This window comes from Metopolophium dirhodum, chromosome 4 (assembly GCF_019925205.1).
Source record: "Metopolophium dirhodum isolate CAU chromosome 4, ASM1992520v1, whole genome shotgun sequence".
Taxonomy (NCBI): Eukaryota; Metazoa; Arthropoda; class Insecta; order Hemiptera; family Aphididae; genus Metopolophium; species Metopolophium dirhodum.
In genome coordinates, this window is record NC_083563.1 from 26,429,691 (window position 1) to 26,456,844 (window position 27,154).

The 27,154-nt window shown below is 30.5% G+C and overlaps 3 protein-coding genes across 3 annotated transcripts in view; 1 reads left to right on the top strand and 2 right to left on the bottom strand.

Annotated features, from left to right (window-relative positions):
- Positions 1 to 1,298: 1,298 nt before the first annotated feature.
- LOC132943841 (angiotensin-converting enzyme-like) overlaps positions 1,299 to 27,154 on the top strand; it is a 41,556-nt gene continuing 15,700 nt past the window's right edge. Inside the window, exons 1-11 of the mRNA XM_061012966.1 lie at positions 1,299 to 1,788; positions 2,178 to 2,547; positions 7,923 to 8,081; positions 8,374 to 8,470; positions 8,567 to 8,710; positions 8,796 to 8,987; positions 9,071 to 9,168; positions 9,283 to 9,452; positions 11,212 to 11,336; positions 11,407 to 11,650; positions 15,477 to 15,575. Coding sequence (XP_060868949.1) covers positions 1,616 to 1,788; positions 2,178 to 2,547; positions 7,923 to 8,081; positions 8,374 to 8,470; positions 8,567 to 8,710; positions 8,796 to 8,987; positions 9,071 to 9,168; positions 9,283 to 9,452; positions 11,212 to 11,336; positions 11,407 to 11,650; positions 15,477 to 15,575 — 1,871 coding nt within the window. The 5' untranslated portion in view covers positions 1,299 to 1,615. The remainder of the gene's footprint in view (positions 1,789 to 2,177; positions 2,548 to 7,922; positions 8,082 to 8,373; positions 8,471 to 8,566; positions 8,711 to 8,795; positions 8,988 to 9,070; positions 9,169 to 9,282; positions 9,453 to 11,211; positions 11,337 to 11,406; positions 11,651 to 15,476; positions 15,576 to 27,154) is intronic.
- Positions 16,593 to 21,372, bottom strand: LOC132943843 (uncharacterized). Its single transcript, XM_061012968.1, has 2 exons — positions 21,167 to 21,372; positions 16,593 to 18,463 (listed from the first exon to the last, which is right to left on the bottom strand). The coding sequence occupies exons 1-2, from the start codon at positions 21,170 to 21,172 to the stop codon at positions 16,766 to 16,768; spliced, it is 1,704 nt and encodes a 567-aa protein (XP_060868951.1). The 5' UTR covers positions 21,173 to 21,372; the 3' UTR covers positions 16,593 to 16,765.
- Positions 21,627 to 25,800, bottom strand: LOC132943842 (calphotin-like). The gene is made up of 2 exons (XM_061012967.1): positions 25,641 to 25,800; positions 21,627 to 23,921 (listed from the first exon to the last, which is right to left on the bottom strand). Exons 1-2 carry the CDS (start codon positions 25,656 to 25,658, stop codon positions 21,831 to 21,833), a joined length of 2,109 nt encoding a protein of 702 aa, XP_060868950.1. The 5' UTR covers positions 25,659 to 25,800; the 3' UTR covers positions 21,627 to 21,830.

Genomic DNA, 27,154 nt, shown 5'->3' on the forward strand with positions numbered 1-27,154 from the left:
ATGTATTCAATCGTCGTACGTACTTATAGGTCTTGGTAATATTTATAAGAATGACTCTTATAATTCCATTATTATATGTGCATGATAAAAAAAAATATTTGATCCATTAATATACATATAATTACCTATGTAATCATTATATTCTAATAATAACGACGATGGCATGTCGTAATTGAAAATACCTATTATTAGTACTATTTATAGTACTTGGCCGTCTATAAAAAGTTTTAAGAGCATTATTTTTTTTATTCATTAACACGGTCGTTTATTTTCAAAAACACAACAACTGAGATCGTAATACGATTATGTCATGTTATAATTACATGACATAATATTATAATAATGTTGACCTAAACAATTAATGAAACATCGGTAAAAATGATGCTGGATTCCATACGAGGAGTTGAGACAATATATAATCTTAAGACAAGAATTTAAAATGTTGCCAGTTATTGCTACTGCACTTATAGTGTACAGTATACAAGTTAAGCCTTAAACGAAAATAAAACGAATACCATTTAAATTCAGTCATCCATTGAATTATATTTTATAGGTATAGGTACTATTATAATATTATGTTCTGACCATTATTATACAATAATAGTATGATATTGTTCATTTATATGATAATATAAAATATATTAATCGACAAAAAGAAAACAAACGTGTAACACTGTGGTCTGTAACAGACTTTCGGGCGTATTATATTATTATATAGTATTGTTATAGTAGGTACCTATTATAAAATATCATATATTATCGTCGGTATAGGTATACGTATTCGATGATCACGCGTTTTAATGCGGTCAACGGGGTTAACGCATAGGTATTATACGGATCAGGAAATGTGAATCTCGAGTACTATGTATGATAATAGTATAATGATGGACAGTCTAATTGATCGATAATATCGCGTGAAAAAACACGGACAATATACGTCATTGTAATATGTCAATATTCCAAAAATACATTTTCTGACGTTTCTATATTTTTTTTATTACAATATAATATTATTATGTCTTCGCGTGTTGTGTTTTGAAAGACAAGCAACTAATAAAAAAAAAGAGCCACTTCTCGTCGGCAGATCTCGTTGACTATTATATTATGCTATTATGCGGTTCAAGGCGAACTTTCGACACGGCGCGCCGCCGTCCTGCGGAGAATCGTCTTGTATGTATAATACACATATCGTTTCCCCACCTACGCCAAACCGTTGTTTTATTACTATTATTATTATTATTATTATTAGGAAGCCCGGCGGCGGCGGCGGCGTTCAAGTCTCCTCGTCGTCGTCGCCGTCGTTATCAGTACCTACGTACGACTCATTAGGCCGCCTCATATATGCAACGCGCACGATTTGTCTGCCAACAGTCCGAACATCGCCGTGGTCGCGTAGTTAGTTCGGTTTTGTGTGACGGAGTTTGTATCGTTCCGAATGTCCCGACTTTTTTTCTGAAAACGTTCCTTTTCGCCGACAATCACGTTTACAAAATATAATAGAAAACGAGAGAACCCTTCGCAATCGTTTACTTGGGAACTTCACTTGGTAAAAAAAAAACTGTATCGTATAATCGCAGCAGTCGATTTTCGTCGGGTTTTCCACCGGCGATATAACATGAACGCCTTGGCGACGATCTTTGTCGTTTCGGCGACAATCCTTTCGGTCGCGAGGCTGGTCCGATGCCAGGCCGACCGGGTGGACGACAAATTCTTGGATCCCAACGATTATTTTCTGGCTGGCGGAGATCTACAAGACCGACGTCGCATCCTGCAGGACGCGTTTAACAGGTTCGTACGATACAATGTTATATCCTGTGAATTTACAAACAGTACCTATGACAATACATATATTTAACACTGAATATTTATTATTAATATATTATGAATACTTTGCAAATATTTTTGAAAACGTGATCGATCTTTACAAAAGAGAAGAGTTACGCTGCAGTGTAACTTCTATTTCGCATTTCGTACATAATATTATATACATTTATGTTATTGCTTTCTATAAATGTAAATTAAATACAATCTATATAGACGAAAACCAAATTTTGGATTTTAAGTCGATTGTTACGAATTAGATCTTGCCTACCCCTCCATCTCACATTGTATTTATTTATATTCAATTAATGTACAATATATCGGTTACAATATTCTAAGCTTGACTTCTGGCGCAGGTACTCTGTGCAGCAGCAACAGGTGGATCAGCAACCGCGGACCGGTTTTGACGGGATATTCCAACAGCAACAGCGACAGCAGCAGCAGCAGCAGCAACAGCAAGGATTCCAGCGGAGTGGCCGGAAGTTCACTACCGACGAACCTGAACAGAATTTCGAGACTTCCGGTAGGTTTACGTCCCGAACCGATCCGCGAGTGTCACCTATACCGACACCCCCGATTCAACAGGGACCTCTGACGCTGTCCAACAGCAACATCCGGCAATTGCTGCAACAGCTCGACGTGGCCGGATCGCAACAGTGCAACCTCAACGTGCAGGCGCAATGGGATTTCGAGACAAACGTCAATGAGGGAACGCAAATAAGAGCGGTAGGTTATCTGTTGCGATTACTTAGAGCTTTTATCGTTACAATTATGCGTATGCCACGGTATCTGTATTTCTAGCATAATAATATTTTATAATAGTTACGTACCACTTGCTAACAGTTGGGTATTATATACATTTTTTTTTAAATTTGTAGTTTGGATTCCTACGTTGGCGACGAGATATTTTTGACGAATAATCGAATAATATGCGGTTACTTGCAGATGCTTATTGCTTGTAACCAATTATAATACTACACCACTGATATCTGATATACTATCTATACCGAGGCTATTGTAATACATCAAATTCTTATAATAAATTAATAACAAGTCATGTTATATTACACTAGGGAATCTAAAAATAATTTGATAATAATAATAATAATTTGACGTTTATTTTGTAGATTATTATATACGTATAACAGATTTATTACCAATTTCACCTCCTGCAATTGCATAGATATTTATATTAATATAGGAAAACTTGTATACTGATTTTTTTTTTACGGCACGATTATGACAATTATTACTTACTATATAGGTAATTCAATATATCTCATTACACCGTGAGTAGGTGATTATCATAAATTATAGAACTTTTTGCTGACAATTTAAAAACAAATGTTTACCTATGTGCGGAACAGGTCTAGTAAAAACGTTGGTTATGAATTTATTTGAATAAAAATATTAGGTAAGTACAGACAATTATTTGGTACTTACATAATGTTATATATTATATACTTTTTTCAAACCTTTATTTTAAATTAAAATAGTTTGGTAATGATGCATTATAAACTTATAGGACTCATATTGATAGTTCAAAATTTAGGAATTATTAATTTTTAATACACTATCTTAAAATAATAATATGCAAGGTACCTTATTCGATTTAATTTAAAAAAAATCATATTTTCGCAATATCTTAAAATGTTGGATACATTAGAATTATCAATTACAATTGGTTATTATTTATTTTAGTACGTATTATAGTCATATAGATAAATATTATTGAATTAATTTTTCAAATACTCGTGACAATATTTATAGTTTCCAATTTTAATATTAGTAATATTATTACTTACCTACTTACATTTATACATAATAGTTTAATATATTATGATTTATGAGGATTATGCATTTAGTATAGGTTAATTTCATTATTTATTTTTTATATAGAACAGTGTGAATGTATTTTGTCCACAAAAATACCCTCTATGGGAATAATGATCATGTTCTATAGAACCAACCAAATTTGATAATTTTTTTTTAACTAGTAGAGGGTAATATTTTATAGGCCTCATTCGATATTCAATATTCTAATCTCAAGCTATGTGTCTTCTAATATGTCTTCAAAAAATAATTCAATTGTTAACTTATTTTTACAAATTATATCATACCATTATTTTAAATACCTAGGTACAATAAACATTCGGAGTTCAATGCGGCCTGTGTTTATTCTTTCAGATAAAAAAATAGTTATCAAAAACTGACAATTGTACAAGGACTGAGAAGTCATTTTTTTTTATATAATACGTTATATCTCCCCCCATCCCTTAAATAGGCATTGGGTAGTATATTATCGGAAAAGTATTATAATTAAAGTTGAAACTAAAATATGAAATATGATTTTAAAATTTTAAAAAATTTCGGAAAATGTGAAAACTGGCCCCGAGCCCCTTGATAAAAATAATAATTACTATACTAATATGAATTTATCACTTCATTAAAACACTATTTCTTGATCTTATACTAAATCCTGACTTGTAATTTAGGTTCTCATTACTTATAAATTATAATAGGTAAATTAAAAATAAATTGTTGTTCTTTCCCTCAATATTTTTAAATGTTAACTTTTTATAATATCATGTTCAGGTTTACTACTTTATAAGGTACTTCTTACATATACATCAACTACTGAGTAGGTTGTCAAGTCTCAAATAATGATCGTAAGATATAGTAATAAATAGCACGTTTGATATAATAACAAGATAAATAATATTTTCAAATAACCGATACGTCGAACCATCAAAATAATGCAAGTTTAATACCCAACTAAAAAAACTGCGTTTTGAGATAATTTTGAATAATATTCTCCGCAATGTTAAATACTCAAAAACACAAAATATGTTTTACATACATTGCATATTTCCATGATATATACATTTTATTAAAATAATTATAATAAGCACGTGATAATGTTTTCTTTATGTAGGTATTAATAATTATTAATATAATCATAATATTATAATGCAGTCGAATCGTAACTTTACAACACGTCCAAACTCGAATTTTCACATCGTATCAGTTAGATATCGTTTATAAATATTTTATGGAACTCGATCGTACGTATACGCTAATTGGGATTTATGGACGATTGGAGGACGCACGCAAGATCGTATATTATTACCTAGGTTTAGGTATATGTATACTGATCACACATTTGCGATAATTGAAATTGTAAACTACGGCGACGGTGGTTTTTTTTTTATTATTAATAAGGTTATCTACGATATGTTACTTCTACAATTATATTTGAACAATAAAACTTTGTGGTGGTGACCAGAAGCGAATAATATCGCGCTCGAGCTACCGCCGAATGAGAAGGTCGTCGCCGCATCGCGTTTGTAAAACCTACTCACGTCCAGCGATTTCTCGGGTAAAACTACACGATTTGTGGTTATTTTTATTTTTCCACGACGCTTTTGGCGCGGTAATTCAAAATTTGTTTACAACACTACACAACCGACCGACAATTATTCAGTCGGACGGATATGCATGACTAACGTATTTATACGCACAACCTTGACATTGTTGTGCGCGAGTGCCCTATATATATATACTATACTAAAATATTATAATATTATAAAAGAAACGACAAATAATATTACTTATAACGTTTTTTTTGCATGTTTTTTTAAAACATGATCAAATTGTATTTTACACACATAAAAATATTTGATACCACGTACGACAGAGTTTATTACATGTTAGGCGTACATATTTTTTTTTGAAGTATCGCAATTTTTTTTTACGATTTACTCTTTACATATTGTAACAATAATAAGGGTGACATTGTCTTCTAATTGGGCTCCGAGTCCTTCGACGAGTTTTACGTATATCAAACGCTATAGAAAAATCCTAAGTCTATTATAATAATATTATTATTATATGCTGGCAGTATCGTCTCAACAATTTTTTACTTCTCCGGAGGTTGGTTGTGCGACAAAACGCATTGAACACCCGACTATATGGCCGGTTTACATGCAAATACATAAGTCTATTGATATATTTTTTTTTCTACATAATAATTCGATGATCAGGAATCTGTGTTAAAAATATGGCGTGGGGTTTCGTGCATGTGTAAAAAATATAGTTTGATCCACCGTTTTTGTTACGCGAATGTCTGGCCAATCCTCGTTTCGTATTTTACACAATAACTATTAAATTATATACGAACGCGTGCGCACGTCATATTTCGTTTCTATTATCTCACACCCGACGTCGTCCAATTGGCGACGTCCTGTGACTTTTTTAAGGTGAATGCTAAATGAGGATTACGATTTCGTCGTACCTACCTGACATGATAATATTATTATAATAATATTTCACTCGTCCCTTCTAGCGTACAATATACTATAGGCGCATGGTACGTATAGTATACGCCTAGTAATACATATACAGTAATACATATACCTACCTACGTGAAATTACAAAATCAAATTAGCTCTCATCGTCCGTGGCGTAACGATTAGAAAATATTATTATTCCGTTTTATCCGCTACGACGGCGGCGCATTGTTCGTCCCATAAGCGTGAGACCAGAGGTATGTGAATCTCGACCAAAATCGCACGGGAACCCCGTGGTCAGCCTTGACGATATATATGAAATCTGTGTTTGGACTGACGTATATCATAGGTTAGGTTAGGTACCTATAGTATATAGTTGGTAATATCCGTTCTCGCGTGGTCCGAATAGTTGCGTATCATTTACCTACTACGTCACAGTTGTAGTTGTAGGAGTGTGTAAATATCATAATGTATGTAGGTACCTACCTATATATTATAATAGATATTGTCTTCCCCGTCGTATAGGTATACGAGAGATTATAATATAGACATTATACCAAAGCGTTTCGTTGTATAAAATATATGTACGACATATACATGATAATATTATGTTGTGCATTTAGACATTTAGTATATTATGATCAACGATTATCTTTCTAAAACGTTCAGGATAATATAATGTACAATATGTCGTACAATAGTATAATATAGTATAATTATGTATAGGTAATGTTTCCGGTCAGTGTCTTAAATATTTTTAAACATAATTGACGTGATTTTGCGAACGCGTGGGAGGGAGAGGACCTATAAAAAAATTATCTGATTAAAATTCTTCAGAACTTAATACATATATATTCTTATTATCAAGGAAATTTGAAATTGGCGGGTACAAAAATTATATATTAAACAAGATTATACTGATGCGGTTATAGGTACCTATATAAATATTGAACATTTTTAGTAGAGATTTGTAATATATTTTTTTTGTATTGTGCTATTTGGATAAATTATTAAATCGTCAATGAATTTTATTTTCATTAAAGTTTTTTTTTTGTCTTAAGCCTGGATACTATGGCCATTAGCTGTTTGTAGGTGAGGGTGGAGGGAAATACAGTTGGATTAGAACACGTGTGTGTATGTGTGGCAAGGATTTATCACTAAAAATCCAGATGGTCACCCATCCGGGAACTAGTAACACCGGTAGTAACACGCCAGTGCTTGCACTCAGAACACGTTTTGTGACTGAATGCAACTACCACGCCACGCCAAGTCACTCAATAAATATCTGTATCATAATATAAATTAAAATATAATTAAATGAGATATTATTGAGATGACGTTTATTTAAATATTCAATTAGTCAATGTTATCAAGATATTATTATGTTGTAACCTGTTCTTATAAATGCATTATATAAGTTATAACAGTAATAATTACTGTAACAATTGTTGTTCCGCAATGAATTTCTTTTCATTTACCAGGCGTTATGTGTATGCAATTTACTTGCATTTTAACATTTATCGTTGTTTCCATTATAACGGTTTTCGAGATGGCGTGACATTAAATTAACATTGTTAAATAGATTATTTGAAACAATATTATTAACTAGTTTACAGTTAAATTTAATTATGTTAAATTATAGAAAATCTGCATATTTTTTTATGCAAATAGTAAATTCACAGAGAATTTGAGTACAAATTATAAATAATTATATTTTTAAGAATTATTCTACCCAAATAAAATATTTACAATATTTCATGTATATACCTACATTTTATTAATCCGTGAAATATAAATTGAAAAATGTTGCAGTTGGAGCAACAATTGTTGTATTCAGAATTTCAACGAAAAGTATTTTCTATAATGACAAGATTGAATCTGGACAATGTCATCGATCCCAACCTAAGAAGGCAGCTCAAGTTTTTGTCAATGCCAGGACCTGCTGCACTACCACAAGAACAACTAAGCCGAGTAAGAATATTATAATTACATAATGATATATAGTGCGCAGTTATATTAAGTTTAATGAACTTCTGTTAAAGTGAAACAGTTTTCCAAAATACTTACAATTCTATTTTATCATTGACTTGGTTTGGGTTTTTTTTCCTAACAAAAGACATGATAATTTTTTGAATCTCATTACAAATACAGTAAATTCCGTTCATTTACATACATTTATTTTTCAGTGGGTACTTATTTCTAAACGTAATATTATGCAAATCACGTATAATAACGATTAATATTTCGTTTATTTTTTTTTCAGTACAACCGGCTAATAAACGACATGTTAGCTGTTTATAATAGCGCTTCTGTTTGCGCTTTCGACGAACCGTTGAAATGTGGTCTCAGGTTAGACCCAGGTATGTGTTTGAAATAATAGTGATATTTTGGATACGATTATGTAAACTGTTACGGAATACATAGGTAGTTACATTCGAATGATTTTTTTGCTCTAGACTTGAACATGATAATGTCTCGGAGTCGAGATTGGAACGAACTACAGCACACTTGGATTGAATGGAGGAGAAGAACAGGACAAAAAGTCAGAGACATGTTTGAACAGCTAGTAGATGTTAGCAATCAAGCAGCTTTGTTAAACAGTACGTTTCTGGTTTTGAATAATGTTTCCAGCCACTCTTGAATACTTGATTGAGTTATGTTTTACTACTTATGTATTATCTATAGATGTATCAGATGCGTCTGAAATGTGGAAATTTCCCTACGAATCACCCTCGATGAGGTTTGAATTGGAAGACGCTTGGGAACAAATAAAACCGCTATACGAACAACTCCATGCCTACGTCAGAAAGAAGTTACGTGATCTCTACGGGCCCGAGAGAATAAGTCGAGAAGCACCATTGCCAGCACATGTCTTAGGTTGTAATACTATATAATTTTATGTGTTGTAATTTGTTTTATAATTTTTATTTTTTTTCTTATATATATACTATGGTCTTTAGGAAACATGTGGGGTCAGTCTTGGGAAAATATTTTAGACTTGACCATACCGTATCCGGGAAAAAATTATTTGGATGTCACACCACAAATGATCAAACAGGTGTGTACTAATTTTGTTAACGGATTGTATACATCGTATTATAATATTACTATTAACAGAAAAAGTATGAAATAAATGTTCCAAAGCAATATATTATGTATTATTTACTCACAGGGATACACACCAGCTGCAATGTTTAGAGTGGCAGAAGAATTTTTCATATCGTTAAATATGAGTTCAATGCCTCAATCTTTTTGGGCCAATTCAGTCGTAGAGGAACTTCCAGGACAGCCTATAATTTGTCAACCTTCTGCTTGGGATTTTTGCAACAGACAAGACTATAGGTTAATATTTATATCTGGAAAATATATAATGTTAGGCTTTCATTAATTTTATCCATAAATGACCCAATTGAAATGTTCAGAAACATCAAACAACTAGGAAATATAATAAATATAACCATACAAATTGTGAAATAAAAGTAAAAAATGTAAATCTTCTAATCGATAAAAAAATGTATGAAAATTATAAAATATATAAAAATTTCTTCAAAGTAAAGATTTAAAAAGGAAAAAAACAATACTTATAGAAAATTCATTATTTTAAATACTGCACATAATTTATTTATAACGGGGTAACCTCTAATTTTTATAATTATTAGAATATTATGATTTTTATGTACGATGATAATAATATATAACACAGTAGTTATAAAGGTATACAATATACTATTGTGGGAGGTAGGTACAAGGCAAATTTTTATTTACCTAAGGACACTAATTATTTTAAAAGAATTTTATCTTTTTTAAAATGTACTTTTTTGTTCTTTTTAGTGGCATAGGTACCTACTACCTAGTACATAAAATTTACCCATTATAAATACATTATGTTTTCAGATATAATCATTTATAATAAACAATATTTAGGAGATGAATTTAATCTTGAAACTGTTTCGTACATTATTATTTAATATTGTTAAAATCAAGTAAGTTTAGATGATGATGATAATTAAAAGCTTAGTATCTAAACAATGTACAGAATAATATTATTACATCAGTAATACAACTTTGTTAAAATTATATCTTAAATTCTAAAAAGTATGTGGTAAAATGTATATTAATACAATTCTTGTTAAAGAACTTAAAAAGTATTAATTTTTAAGTATAAATAGTGTAAAATTTAAAAACTATAATCATTTAAAAACTAGTTATTAAAAAGAATTGTACATATTATATAAAAAGTTTTCACTTTTGTAAACAATGAATTTTTCAGGTTTTTAAACATTTAACATTTTAATAGAATAATTTTAATATTAAATATTAGGTACTTATAGATGGTTATTAGTAAGGCTGGGCATTAACGAGTTAAAAGTTAAAATTAAGTTAAAACGTTAAGTTAATTAACTCGTTACTTTTTTTTTCAAATTAACTTTTAACTTAATAAGTTACTATTTTTCAAAATTAACGTGTTAACTTCAAGTTAATTTTACTTCAAAAATATCTAAATTAAGTTAATTTTCGTCCGAAGAATAATGCAAATTTTGAATGTTTTTTTTTGATGTATCATTTTAAATTTCCCCAGTAATTTTCTTGAGCGTAAAGAAAAAACTATCTAATAAACTATATTATGTCTGGAATTTTTTATTTTTGCAAATTAGCAAATTTTAACTTTACTCTAGGTTAAGTTACTTTTTTTTTTCAAAGTTAACTTTTAACTTAACAAGTTAACGAAAAAAAATACAAGTAACTTTTAACTTAACGAGTTAAATAAATCGTTAACTTGCCCAGCCTTGGTTCATTACTTATTAGTTAAAACTTATTATTGTCAAATTTAAAGTTGGGGCATTTTATTTTGGAATAATTTGAACAAAATAAAACAAGAATTAAACTATTACTGACGAATAGACAATAGTATGTTGATAATTATATTAATTACGTATTAACTATGAACGTTGAATGCTACAAGTACAGTGCATATGTTAAAGCATATTGATTTATAAGCCCTTAATAAGTAACTAATTCAATATTGTAAAAAGTAAATTTTGTGATGTTTGATTTTTTGATTTTGTTATGTGCTATATTATAAGTTTGATATATTTTTTAGGATTAAAATGTGCACCCAAGTTAATATGAAAGATTTTATCACTGTTCATCATGAAATGGCTCATGTACAATATTTTTTGAATTACAAAAAACAACCAAAGGTGTATCGTGATGGTGCTAATCCAGGTATATTTATTACATTTATTTACATCATAAATAATAAAATATTATACAAAATCATTTTTGGTTTTTAAAGGATTCCACGAAGCTCTAAGCGAGGCAATATCGCTCTCTGTGTCAACCCCAAAGCATTTGCAAACGTTGGGACTGATATTGAACTCTGTTGATGACATTCCCCATAACATAAACTATTTGTTTGGATTGGCGATGGACAAGCTTACATTTTTGCCTTTCAGCTTGGCACTCGACTTATGGCGGTGGGATATATTCAAAGGGACCACGCACAAGGAGAGATACAATTGCCATTGGTGGGATTTACGGTAAATGACATATTTAACGATAATATTTACTAAAAAGTATAGTGCCAGTATGCACGTTGGACCTGTTTAAATTATCATATTGTTGTTTATGTAGTGAGTAGTGACTAGGGATAGTGAGTATTAGCTATTAGATATAGTATAAGTATAACAATTAGATCATGATAATTTGTAAATTGTAATACGATTCAAATTATAAATTATGGGTAGTTACAATTACAGTGCATTTCCATACCTAATATGTAGGTAGAATTTAAAGAAATGTAGGTACCTACCTATGTTTATGTGAGTCTTTAGGTTATAATGTCCAGTTAAAAATGCCCATTAATGAATATTAATTGTATCATAATTTAAAATTTAAATTAATGAGATTAATTTATACGCATTACATATAATATTATGTATTTAAATAATCAAATGTTCAAATTAATCAATGTTATCAATATATTATTATCAAGTTGATCTTAAATCCATTACGTAAAATACAATAGTTGTTCAAAGTTGATTTTCTTTCCGCCACCTCAGGCGTTCTGTATATGCAATTTACTTGCGTTAAAGCATTTACCGTTATTTCCGTAATAACGGTTTCGAGAAGTCGAAAATCAAATTAACAGGTTGACCGCCACGGTTTTTTTTCAAGTAACTTAAAATCGATTTTGAGAATCTATTTGGGTTCTCAAAAATATTACTAGGATTATTGAGACCCTATTCGGGGTCTCACTGAAATCGATTTTCAGCGAGAGCTCGTTTAGAGTCTCGATAATCAGTATTTTCTAGTCGGATTTAAAATGTACAGTGTTGCCACTTTCTGATGGTGTAACATGCTTGCAGATATCATTAGAATTTTTTTTTTTAATTTGTGTTTAAATCGTCACAACTGTTTTCTGTTAATTAATAATTAATTATAATGAAAGCATTTAATTGTATGATTAAATATTTAATTCTGTTGTGTTAATCTGAACATTTTTCTATACAAATCGTACGTACATAGCAAATTTTAGTGGAAATATCATAAATTCTATTATATTTTATGAAAAATATTCTATCCGAATCACGTATTTTCAATACTTCATGTGTACGATTAGTTTTTACAACAGCTTCACAGTTAAATCAGACACGTTTTGTACAACATCAGCGAGTATAAAGTTTAAAATTGTGTTGAATTATGTGTGTGTGTGAGTAACAATCAAGATATAATTTATTATTATTATTATTCGACAATATTACTTTAGTCATTCAACATTTAAAATGCAACTCGAGAAATACGACAGTGCGCCTAATCTAACTTCACAGAGTAATAAGACACGATGACGTCTTGCGTTTCCTAAATGTGTGCTGGTTTTCCGGATTGTGTTTCTAAAGCATTATCTTAGATATTTGATCTAAGTGTCGTATAATGTCGTAAACAAAGTGGTAAAATAATTTCGTTTATCATAGGCGATGAAAATATTGCACCTACAGTTGTAATTTTATTTCGACGAAACAAAATTATGAAATTCGTATGTGTACCTACCGTCTATGTGTTGTACATATTATTATGAATTTTTATCCAACGTATAAAATAATAATTATGACTACATTTTTGAAAACACACGGATGACTTTGGATTATTAATTTTCAAGAATGTTAGTTATTTAAAACTAGTTGTTTAAAATGTAGGTAGATAATAATATATCTACTAAATTGTCATTCTCTAATTTTTTCTCAAATCCATTTTTGTGTCTGAATACTTTTGACATTTATTCCTGGAAATTTTGTCCGTTTCCGTTCTTAATTTGGACATTTTTACTGGCTACAGTTTATATATTTATCGGTTGATATAATTAATACACTATTACAGTGTCTTACTGTCCTTGATGGCTTGATAGATACCTATTTTGCAATTAAACTTCTTTCGTTAGAATAAAATATAATGTGTCAATATTATTTTCATATAGCCATATGGCATAAAAATGCTTGTACTATTATTTTACCTATTATTAATTATATTAATATATAATAAATATTAATGACCTTGGTACCTAATATTGTTTATACTCGAATTCCAGAAACTGGTAATTCGGTTCATATTGATAATAATATAAAATATAAAATATACTTACAAAATGTATAATGGTTGATTATAATAATTGGCTTACAAATAGTTAAAAATAAATACATTTTTAACAATATATTATGATTTTGACATGAGTAGAAAAGCTATTAGTTTTTTATAGGTACCTATTTACCATATCATATAAGTAGGTATGTAATATTACAAATTTATAAATGGCTATGTTTCAAAATAATAACTATGATGTAGGTAATAGTATAAGCCATTCTCATTGCTCAAAAATATGACTTTATATAATATTTTATACTTACCTGCTACCTAGTACCTATATCTTTGTGTAATATAATATAATATAATACTTAAATTTAATTTATTGTACTTATAGAAAGATTCATTATAATATTTCAATCAATGATAATTTAAAATTCATAATTCACATGATATAGTTTTATTAAGTTAAATATAAATATCAAGGTTAGAGTATAGGTAGTTGATAATTTATTCATTTTAAAATCTAACTATATTATATAAAAATTTAAATTTCATTCTCGAACGTTTATTTTAAAATAATATTAATTACAATAGGTGTACTAATACAAGTTCGAAATCTTTTTTTGTTAACTTAAAATGTTTGATATGAACAATGACTATAGTTTGTGTACATATAAAGTATGATATAGTATATTATGGAGATACAGTACCGACTATATCATATTATAGTAATATAAAGTACACATTTTATGTATATTAATTACTTCTATATAATTATCTATAATATATATTATGCAGGCTAATGACCTCAGTCGTCAAAGCCTTAGAAAAAAACCTAATAAAAAAAAATTATAATATAAACATATTATTACGTTCAGATTATATTTTTATAATCTGTTAAACTATGTTATACACAAACATTTTATTAAATGCTAGTATTATCCGTAGGTAGGTAGATACTCTAGAAGTTTTAAATATTTTATTAATGTTGTACGAGTATTCTAAATTCAAATTACAAATGAACAATAATTATTAACGCATCCAATTTCATATTTATTTTTACTCCGTATACATTTTTAATATCGATGTGGTAGGTAGCAGCTGTCAGCTGTTTATGTACGCTGATATTATTTAACTATCAGAAAATCAAATAATTTTGTATATTTTGATACTATAATCATTACGTGTATATTGTGTTTATAACAAAATTTTATGTAAACATTTCAAAAGGCATGATAATATTATTATCTGTGATGACTGACTGTCTATGTTTAAATTACAATGTATTTCGTGATAAAGTTAAATTTTGGTATATAAACTATAAATAGAATATGAAATATGAATCATTATGGTCTTAGCATTATTAGTATTTTTTGTCTTGACTAAAGATAAATAAATGGCTTAACATATATGTTGGTATGTGATATGGTATAAGACTATAAGAAGTTATTTTAAATAAGTGAGTATAATAATATAACAATGATTAGGCAAATTATTAAAATATATTTTTTGAAGAATAGTCATATTTTTAAATGCATTTTAAGTATACAAAATACTTAGGTATTGATTAATATCGATTATCTTAGAACTAAATACTATTAAAAACTATGTTCGATTAAAATACAATATTATCCATTTGTAATAGATAGGTATTTATATAATTTACCTATAATTGTTTTGAAAACAATCCATAATATTCTATATTCATTATCATTTTTATAATTCAGACTAAAAAAAAATAACTTTAAAAATTGACAGTGTGGTTTTTTTTAAAAAATTATTTAGAGAACGACTTGGCGGTGTCAAGCCTCCAGTACTCCGGTCCGAAACAGATTTCGATCCGGGATCAAAATATCACGTGCCCGCCAACATTCCTTATATTGGGTAAGTACCCATGTGTATAATTTTAAATGATAGTTACACTTACATGATTAAGTACCTGTATTTTATATTATAACATGGTTACGGTATTTCGTATTTTCGCGGCGTAGTTTCACTATATAACGTCGACAATATACCTGTCGCTCAATGTGATAATTTCGTAATCATAACAATAATAATAGTAATAATAATAATGAACATAATATTATAATGTATTTGCGAATATCAAATACCTATTTAATAGAACTATACCGTATAGTTTTGTCAACAGGCGACGATTTTGTCGGTATGCACTATGTTATATACAGGTGGTCGTTATATATTCTGGCAGTCGGGGGGAAAACCGCATACGGACAACGGACGGTTTCGGTTTCTTCTTCTATAATTCGGTATGTCGTTGTTGTCGTTGTATTGTTAAAATACGCGTGTACACTCCGCGACACCGGACGGGAAACGAAAGTGGAATTCATTTTAGTTTTCAAAAAATGTTATAACAACCGAAATAATCAGTAATTGGTCTTCTGGCATTTTTCGCGATCTACGCTGTAACACCGGTACTGCAAATAGGAAAACACGGATACGCGGGATTGCGTGTGCGGGGATTGCTAAATAAATAATGGAGCTCATTTTACACGCCGGAACAGACCGACTGACATCCATATATTATATTTTGTCGCGTTGGGCCTATACAGATTTTTCAACTTACGAATTTTTTTTCCGCATTTATATTGTATCTGTACGATAAGGAATTGAAAACCGTCGAGTCGGCGGTCCGCTGGCACACGCCGAATAAAATATATTTCTAGAGTAAACCTTTAGGAAATTCAAGGTTGGGGTGATATTGTGGACCACTGAACGCATTGATAAATGATAATATTATAACTTATAAGTGGGCTTTCGTATAGGTATTAGATACCGCGACAATATCTACAAACACTAGCAAAATATTATTATTATTCAATTATTATGCTAAAGACTATTATAATATTATAGTAAAATGTATAACTGATATGACAATAATGTGTTCAAATATTATTTTTATTGGTATGTTTAGTATGTACCTACCTATTATATTATTATTACATTGTTATACAAGTCTAAATTATGCTCAATTGCGTTGAGCGCAATGAGCTCGATAAAATGGCAGCAAATGTCACTTACTATGGTTTATAAATTGGTAAATTTCACACGGATCATCCATGTGAAGATCCGTAGTCTTCATTACCACCATAGGCGTCTGGCGTCCCTTGATCTTGGCCACTACCGAACGAGGTAAAACCGTTGTCGTAATTGTTTACGAATGCAGTACCGAATCCGGTAGTGTCCGACGAACTCTCTTGATTTAGTAGCCCACCTTGCCTATACGAGTCATGGTGTGGTTGTTGTTGTTGTTGTTGTTGTTGTTGTTGTTGATGTTGATGTTGTTGTTGTTGTTGTTGTTGATGTTGTTGTTGATGGTTGTATTTTGTTGGCTCGTTACCGTAACCATGCTGCGATTGGGTGTGCACCGGTATGTGAACTGGGACTTTAACTTCCACTGGGTACGGAACGGGCACTTTAACTGGTACTTTGACCGGGACTTTGACCGGATACGGTACTGGCCTGTCAACGTGCACGGGATATGGTTTGGGTACGTGGACCGGATACGGCCTGTCAACCGGTACTTTGACGGGATATGGTATTTTTCTTTCCACTGGATACGGTATTGGCTTATCTACCGGTATGTGTATGGGCACGGGACGGTCTATAGGTATTTTCACGGGATACGGGACTGGATGGTCTACAGCTACTGGTACTTTTTTCTCGATGTATACTGGATAAGGCCTTGGTATGTGCACCGCCACAGGCTTCTCCACGTGCACTTTTACCGGAAATGGTACGTGTTTCTCCACCGTTACAGGGTATGGTTGCGGTACGTGTACTCTGACCGGGTAGGGCACTTGTTTCTCGATGTGTACCGGATATGGTCTGTGGACGGGATACGGCACGGGTTTTTCGTACGGTACTCGGACGGGGTAGAGAACTTTTTTTTCCACGTGAACTGGATACGGAACTGGTACTTCTTTTGTCACATACACTGTCCTGACGTGTCCTCCATGTCCGTAGCCATGACCGCCTGATCCAAATCTACCTGCTCCAAATCCACCACCTCCATGTCCACCTCCTCCTCCGTATCCACCTCCTCCTCCGTATCCGCCTCCTCCTCCCCCTCCGCCTCCTCCATGTCCGCTACCTCCTCCGTGTCCACCGCCCCCAAAACCACCTCCACCATAACCACCGATGTTGCTCCTATAGCCGTCGTTGTTGGTTGATTCGTGTGCATCGACATTTTCTCCGCCATTTCCGTACCCTTGAAATGCTTGCTGTGAACCACCAAAGCCATGTTGTTCACCGCCGCCGGCATTACCTGGAGTGAAAAAGTGCCCTCTGCCAGAAATATCAGGTTTCCCTTCGTTAAAGAAACTGGCCATCCAACCATGGTTGGCATTTCTTCCGCCTATTGAGCTATGATGGTCATCATGGCCTGTATTGGACCCTTGAGCATTGCCTCCGTTATCGGGAACGCCCCTTTCGAAAAAGAAGTGACTGAAACCGTTATTACCATTGTTGTGGTTTTCATTGTTTGCAGATAGCTGTTCACTATCCCCTTCGTTTCCACCTCGACCATTGTTATCACCAAATGTATACCCCGAATAGTCCGAACTTTCCGGCGACGAATGTGAATTAGTTCCTCGGCCATATCCGAGCACATTATTTAAACCACGTTTTTCTGGTGGTTTTGATTCTGTGGACTCTTCTGCATTATCGATCTGCTTACTATTAGATGACTTTTTGCCGTGCTCGGCTAACGCATAGGTCAATAATAACGTTAAGAATAACCATTTTTGTTTCTGAAAATCAAATATTTATATTAATAAGAATATTATTTTTAAATAAGTATTAAGTTTTCAAAAACAATTAATTGTTTTGCTGGTCCATAGACATGTTAACTATTTATATATTATAAAATAAAACATACTATAAAATAATTGATTCTACCTAAAATCAGTAAGAATGTAACTTAAAACTAAAATTTAAAAGTATCAACAAAAACTATTCATGAATCCGTAAAATGGTTGGCATTTTAGAGGTTTGTGGAACGAATAAATTATACATTTATACCACTTACGGATCGAAGGTAGATTTACACTACGTAAAGGCTACCTCCTCTCCCACGTTGGCCATATCATAATAACGTTATTTTTTTTTTGAACAATACTAATAATTTAATATATAATAAAAAAAAATATAATAATGTATTTATTTTATGTCATAAAATATCGTAGTATATTTGGGGACACAATTTCTGTCCACATAATATTTATCAAGTGCTAAGGATAATAGATTAATAATCTATGATTATAATTTTAGAATTTAGTATGGGCTTTGATGATTTGAAAATTATAATTATTAATATTAATTAACTACATTTTTTAAATTTGAATAAATTGTCTTAGTATAATTTATAAGTACCATACAAATCTTTTCTTTTCTTTTATATTTTATGTAAACTAATAAAACTATCTTTCGTGAATTAAGATTAATAACCCAGAATAAAATCATTCAAATTTCGATTTTATGCATCGACATTTCAATAAAAAAATCTTCCGTTTAACGACTTACAGTAGAAAAATGTGGATCCAATTTGATGAAAAAAGAGTAATCTGCTACAGGGGCCAAGAGAAACTTCTAAAATTGTGAAAACATCTATAAATTATAATTTTTAAAGGATAATAATATATAATATAAAAATGTAAAAGGGGGTTTTATTCATTAATAATGCTTATTTAATTCTTTTTTTTAGATTTTTGATAATATTAAAATACTTAATTTTTAATTTTTAATTAATAATATATAAAAATAGCAAATATAACTATATACCTAATAACCTTTGTGTATTATAGCCAATTGTCTGATATTAAAATTTTTTTTTTTAATTTTAGGAGTATCTCATAGCAGTACTGACTTTCTTTTTAAACTATAATTGGTGTAGATTGTTAATCAAATGATTTTTAAAAAACGTTAAGCATATAAATCAACATTTGAACTAGTAATTTTTGAGTTATTAAAATAAATCTTAAACATTGAAGATAGTTTATGGTATTAAATTGGACCGGGTTAATACTTTGAGCGTTAAAACTAAAAACTACAAATACTTTTTAAAATAATTTTTAGGAAAAAAAATTGGGAAATATGGGAATATTTGCGCAAAACTAGATTTTGACAAAATAAATATTGTTTTTGCTGTAGTTAATAAATTAATAGAGAAGACCTGAATTATTCACCAATTATTTATAAATTTTTTTTTTTGTCAAAAACTTACTATTTAGTAGAAGATTTAACATAAATTGTGCTTACAATAATTAAAAAATATCAAATATTTATAATAATTTTAAATAAAAATATTTACTACATTTGAATAATTCATAAAATTTGTAAATTATTTTGGAGTTAAGGATTCAATTTTTACACCCAAAGATTGTGTATAAAAAAAAAATTAGCATCCATTTTTCATGAACGATTAAAACTTAGATTTTGATGACATTGCATAAAACGACGATTTATTATCAAACGTTTTTTGTTAATTTTTGTAAATTAAAAATATTACTAGTAAAGAATTGAAAAATTCCACTATTTCTTAAATATGATTTTCTATATGCAATGATATTACATGTTTTAATGATTTTAAGTTGTTTATAGGCACTTAAAATATTTGAATATTTTTGTTTGTTGTATGTTAGTTTTGGTCAAAAATCTTCATAATTTAAAACAATATTTCTCATATGTTGTAGGTATTAAAGAAATTAAAATTGCTTATAAAACTGAACTAATAATATTATTTTTTAATATTAATGTATTATAAATGTTTAACGTTTTTAAATTTTAAACTATTTTAAAATGTATACCAATTGAAATAATTTATTTTATTTAATCATATAAGACTTTAATTTTAACATTTTATGTAATAATATTGATAAAAATACGTTTAATATATTATTGAAGTAATTAAAAACGTTTGAAATTAATCTAATAATTGTACTTATAATATGTTGGTTGTTAGTCTTTTTTCTAAATGAGTTATTTTTAAAACTAGGTATGTATGTATAGTATATACACAATACATTGTATCAACGTTATTTGCCATTTATAAATCAAAACATACCATTATATATTGTATCAAGTTATTATTTTTTTTAAAACATAACATCCAAGTTTCGTCTTATTTTTTTTTTTTTATTAAAAGAAATAACTAGGTAATTATTTTAAAATTTTAAAAATGTCATATTATTGTGGTATAGTTGAATATAAATATTTTAAGTAAGAATACAATTAATTTTACTAATTTAGTAGGTAGTTTTTTTTTTTTTTTGAAACAATATATGATAATTGACACCGAAATTACTTAATGAAATTATTTGTATTTTATAAATAAATTTAAGTATTTACCTTAATTAATAGTTTAGTTTTAAGTATTCGATAATATTATATACATTCCTATTTGTATAGTAAAATAATTTTTACTAAAAATAATATACTTTATAGTATGTACTTACTTCCATTGAGCGATAAAATATTCCCGTTGGTATTATAATAAATAATAGTATAACTGGTAAAATATTTTATCACAGTGTTTTTATTTAAGTTGGATTGTAAAAAAACATTATCAAAGAAACATTTACAGCTACCGCGAACTGAAACTGCCTCAAAGTGATCGACTTTTCACGAACGTCTAATTATGTTTAATGCACATTCAGACTATGTACTATTTCATACTGTTTTTCTTAATATATCAAAAAATATTGTTTACAATTTCCCTTCCATTTATGGTAGTAACTATCTAGTCTGTACATTGGTATACTACATTTTCTTGGTGGTATTGGCTAGTAATCACAAGTATATTTTCCTCTCTCTATGTACCATTTCTTTATTACGCGCTCTATCCGTTTTCTTTTTACGTACCTAGCTATCGTCAGTAATGACGTCATTGAAATATGAAATAAAAACATAGTATACTTAATGCTCATCATTTTATTTATTTATAATATTACAAATGAATGTATTCTTAACTTATAAAACGTGTGGTAAAATTATTCATAATTATAGAAAATATTTAAAAAATATATATATATTATATATATATTTGAAAATATTTCTATTATTCAGTAGCTTTTTAAAGATGTGAAAGTGCACATTTCATATAATTGAAACATAGAAAATCTATTTCTTTACAACATTTGAGTCTTCAGTTTTTGACTCAACCTTTTCTTGGACCTTGGTGGATGTACCTCCAATGGCAACTGCTTCTTGTCCGGCGGATCCGAAGTTGGCTGACTTGAATAGAGATGACGAATCAACTGAGCCAGCGGAGAAAGAGTTGAATGGAGCAGGTGTTGATGATCCAAAGAATGATTGTTGGCCAAAGCTGAATGGAGCTGATGTGCTACTGAAACCGTCTTGGGCGAAGTTTGAGCCGAAGAGTCCAGCTGAACTGCCAGTCGAGCTGTATGAGCTTATTGGGCTAGCTGTAGAGCTGTAGTACGCACTTCCGGCAGCTGGGGTAGAGCTGTAGAATGAACTTCCAGAGGCTGGAGCGAATCCAGAAGCACTTCCTGAAGCAAAACCTGCATATGCGGATGCACTGTCAAAAGCTGGAGCTGAACCAGATGTACCGTACGAGAATTTGGTGCCGGTCAAAGCCAACTGTTCGGGTGTTTTCAAGTTTTGGTTGTTAAGAATAACGGCGTTGGAGGGTGTGTTGTAGTAGAAGTTAGGTACACCGTCGTTAGATTGTGCAGCAAAAGCTTTGTATCCGGATTGGCCAGCAAAAGCTTGGCTGGATTCGTATCCCAAACCAACGGGAGATTGTTGGTAGTAGTGCACTGTAGCGAAACGTTGAGCTGGGGCTGCAACTGGAACTGGGACCTTGACTTCAACTGGAACTTGGACTGGGTATGGAACCTTCTTTTCTACTGGGTATGGCACTGGTCTGTCCACAGACACTGGTACTCTGACTTCCACTGGAACTGGTACTTTGACCGGTACATCGTACCTGACTGGGTATGGAACCTTCTTTTCAACTGCGTATGGTACCAATTTTTCAACTGGGTATGGCACAGCCTTCTCCACTGGGTATGGCACTGGTTTTTCGACGGGGTATGGGTATGGTACGGGCTTTTCTACGGGGTATGGTCTGTCAACATTTACTCGCACTGGGTATGGCACGGGCTTCTCAACTGCGTATGGCACGGGTTTCTCGAATGGAACATGGACTGCGTATGGCCTGTCGACCGGAACTTTCACTTCATAAGGCACGGGCTTTTCAACTGGGTACGGTACTCTCTTTTCGATTTCTACTGGGTACGGTTGAGGAACGTGAATTGGACGGTCCACATTGACTTTAACGGCGTATGGCACATGTTTTTCTACTGTAACTGGGTATGGATGTGGAATGCGGACCAACACGGGGTATGGAACTCTCTTCTCAACTTGGACGTAGTATGGGACTGGGACTTCCTTAGTGATGGTAACTTCATGATGAGGTGCAGGGGCGTTAGCTACTGCTGGTATTTCAACTGCATCATGGCTAATTGCGTCAGACTTGACGATTGCGCCTTGAGAGTATGACGGAGCATAAGCTCCCGAGTAGTATGAACCGTATGACGTAGTGAAAGCTGGTGATCTGTTCAGAAGGACGGGTTCTGGGGTGGATGACACAACTGGTGAAGCTCCGCCCACTAAAACTGAGGGGGTGGAAGAATACGCAAAGCTCGCGTCGGATAATGCGGCACCAGAGACAGCGGCGCCAGACACGAAAGGTGCTGGGGTCGATGATCCGATTAAAGCTGCCGGGGTAGATGAACCGAAAGAGCCATCGTAGAATGGAGCGGGTGTGGACGATCCAATGAACGAAGCAGAGTCAAAGGACTGAGCTGCAGCAGCGTTGGAGTAGGCATTTGGTGCAAAAGAGTTGCCGAAGGAGTTGCCGAAGGAGTTTCCGAAAGAGTTTCCGAAAGAGTTGCCGAACGCGAACGGAGCTGGTGTAGAGCTGTAAGAAACGGACTTGAACGGTGCAGCGGTCGTTGAGAACGAGCTGTCGAATGCAAACGGAGCTGGGGTTGATGGGCCAAAGCTCTTGGCTCCGAATGCGAATCCAGCTGGGTTAGCGAAAGGGAAGTTGGCCTTCTCGGAAGCAGACGTGAATGCGCCTTTCACAGCAAGGGAGTCTGTTTTCTCAGTGCTAGTGAGTGTGTCAAGTTTTTCAGCAAATGCTGTGGACACAACTAGGAGTCCTAGGAAAGCTGCTTGAATCTGGAAAAAATATAACTTTTTTAGTTTAAATCAAATGATTGGTTCACATTATTTAATACACTAGTGGAAAATCTATTACGTTTTAGAATGTTACACACATTCGATTTAAGTATAAAACAGATCAAAGTATAATATTTCTAACAATAGTTAGTTTATAATAAGCGTATTTTTAAACTGACTTGGTGTTACGATGGTTTCATAAGATATATATTTTTAACCCCGGAGTTTACAGATCCTATGTTTGCCATTTCTAATTTGTTATTTATTTATATTCTTCCTATAAGATCTCATAGTAATTTAATATATTAAATAATTTTTTGATATTAAAATAACAAATTATAACTGTATGAAATATTCACATTAATTTTGTATTATGCAAAGTGGATTCTTTATAAGCAGTTAAAGCGCACGTTAACCGAAAAACTTCCATTAAAAATGTAATTTTACAGTAAAAATCAAAACAAAATATTATGGTAGAATATTTTAAAGAAGAATTTTAACAATTTTTTCAATTTTTCATTTGTTTTACCAATTAATGAATTGTTTAATAAAAAAATAAATTTTTAAATAATGCTACTTATACTGTGAAGTATGAAATAATAATATTTTAATTGTTTATAAAACTAATTATTTATCAATTGATTAATTTTAATTGGTTACGTTCACATAGGATAATAATTATTACAAAAACTTAATAAAAATAAAAATATTGAAAATTAAATTAATAACAACTCAATAAACTTAATAAATTAACTGCTGTATATTGTGTATGATTATATTATTATTTTGCTAATTAATAATTAAGTAGTTCCTTCCTATTAGTTGGTTTTTATTAGGTAGGTTAATATAAATTATAATTTAGTTTTAAGACATAACTTTTTAAATAATTTCACTTGAGTCCAAATAATAAAGTTAATTATTAAAGTTTAAATAAACTGTAGATAATGGTATACCATAACAAAATGGTTGAAAAATGTACTATATAAATATAATTTAAATAAATTTAAAAGGTGGTATCTAAATTGAATATTATTTATCTTAAAAATCTTAATTTAATAATATTTAATAACATAATCAATTAGAATTAAATAAATTAGTTAATTTATAAACATATAATTATCAAATATATTTGATAAAAAAATAAATCAGTAATATATAAAAAAATAAAAAAATTGTCAAAGAAACGATTAATATTATTTAATATTGTGTAACTTGTGATAAATAAACATTTTTATTTAATAAAGCAAGAAAAAAATATTTGCTCAACTAGGTACTTTTTCAAATTATTACATATAGGTATATAATTTTTACTATACTATACTAATGAAACAAAAACGATTTCTTATTTTATTTCTTAAATAAATTAATATGCTAATACAAGCTCCTATCATGAAATATTCATCAAATAATTACTAACGGTTATTGGGTCCATATAAATAATTCATTTTTATTTTAAAATAAATACCTAATCAGTTAAACTTAATTTTAAAAATAAAATTAAACTTTTGATGATGTTGGAGTTTAAGAATTAAAATTATTTGTTGAATTTATATTCAAATATAAATATAGACAAATATAATATAAAAACGGATAGTCGCATTTTATGTTTAAAAAAAAAATAATAGTAGGTATTATTTAGTTAAAAACAATTTTATTTAAATAGAAGTGTAAGTACTAAGAATATAATTATTATAGAAATAATAGTAAGTTCAATCTCACCATAGCACGTGGAGCCATGCTTGTTGTTGGTTCTCTTGAATCCAGCGACTGATTGACTGGATACCTTGTTGAACACCAGCCTTTACTATATATATCTGCGCTTCTTCTTGGACAGTATCCAGCAAAATTGCTGTCAAAAACCAGTAATCCGGGATGGGAGAATTTTTTTCGAACTCTAACGCGACTAGCTCCTCCCACCAATAAATTGTCGATCTTCGTCCAACCGCTGTTTTATCAGTGTTTTTTATTATGATTTTTTTTTATTATATATAAATCTATTTTTTTTCGCGTTTTTCGCTCATCTCGTACAGTAAACCGGTTGTTTACGCTAAGTCAAGGGTGCACAGCTATATGGACTCCGAAGGATCGGTGGCCTCGTCGACCTTCGAACACTACAACCATATCCCCTTTCACACACCGGGTACCTTGCAGCGTATTCTCATCTTATCCGCACACTTAATCTTTTTGAATTTGCTCCCTCGTTATTAAAATATTATTGTAGAATATGTACCTCCGTACCAAAGGAACATTGTAATATGGAATAATTGACAACAGATCGTCCACTACACATTTCTTGTGCATCAAATTTAATACATTTTGTCGACTGACATTTTTTAAAATGAAGTGTTTACGTATAATCTGTGAGTGTTGTCATTTTCTGTCTAAAATATACACTACTATTGTACTTACTTTAGAATAATGTAAGATGATTCTCAGATATTGTAAAAAAATATTATCTGATAAGTTAGAATAATATTCAGCAATAACTTAGGTTTCGTTCTGTTTCAATACGTAAATAACATATTTAAAAAAATATATTTATAGTTTTTCAAACATAATTACTTTAATATTTTAGTAGATGAAAAGTTCAAACAAATTTTTATATTTCTATTCATATTAAATTAATATAATAAGTATAGTTACTAAATTATTAGCTTAACCACATCTAACATTATTTATTATTGCATTCATTTAACCAAAATATTTAGCTGGATAGCTTAAATTATTCATAAATATAAAACAATAGGTTTCAATGTTATACTTATTATGTAATAGCTGTAAAAATTGAATAGCAATATTTAACATTCTCATAATTTAAATTACTTTATTGGATATTGACTTAATTTTACATAAATTAGTATTCATAGTTTTTTTGTTTTGATAATTTGATTGAATATTTATAAAATATATGATTTAAACTTTAAACCATTTACAGTAAATTACAATCAAAATGTTAATAATTTTAGAGCGAATTTGGTCAAGGCAAAAGTTCATATTATTTAGTTTAATAAGTTGTTATATTATTCTGGATCTACGTTGAAGTAGTATGAATAAATATAAGTGTATAAGAAAATATTTTTAAAACCGGTCGAATTGTGTAGGTGTACTAAATAAATAGCATACATTATAGTTTATGGTTCCATACGCCTTCGTGGTTACGAAGTTTCAAGTATATTGCCAAATTCTAATAATCGAATAACCGCCGTAACAATAATGGTTAGCATTTAACATTA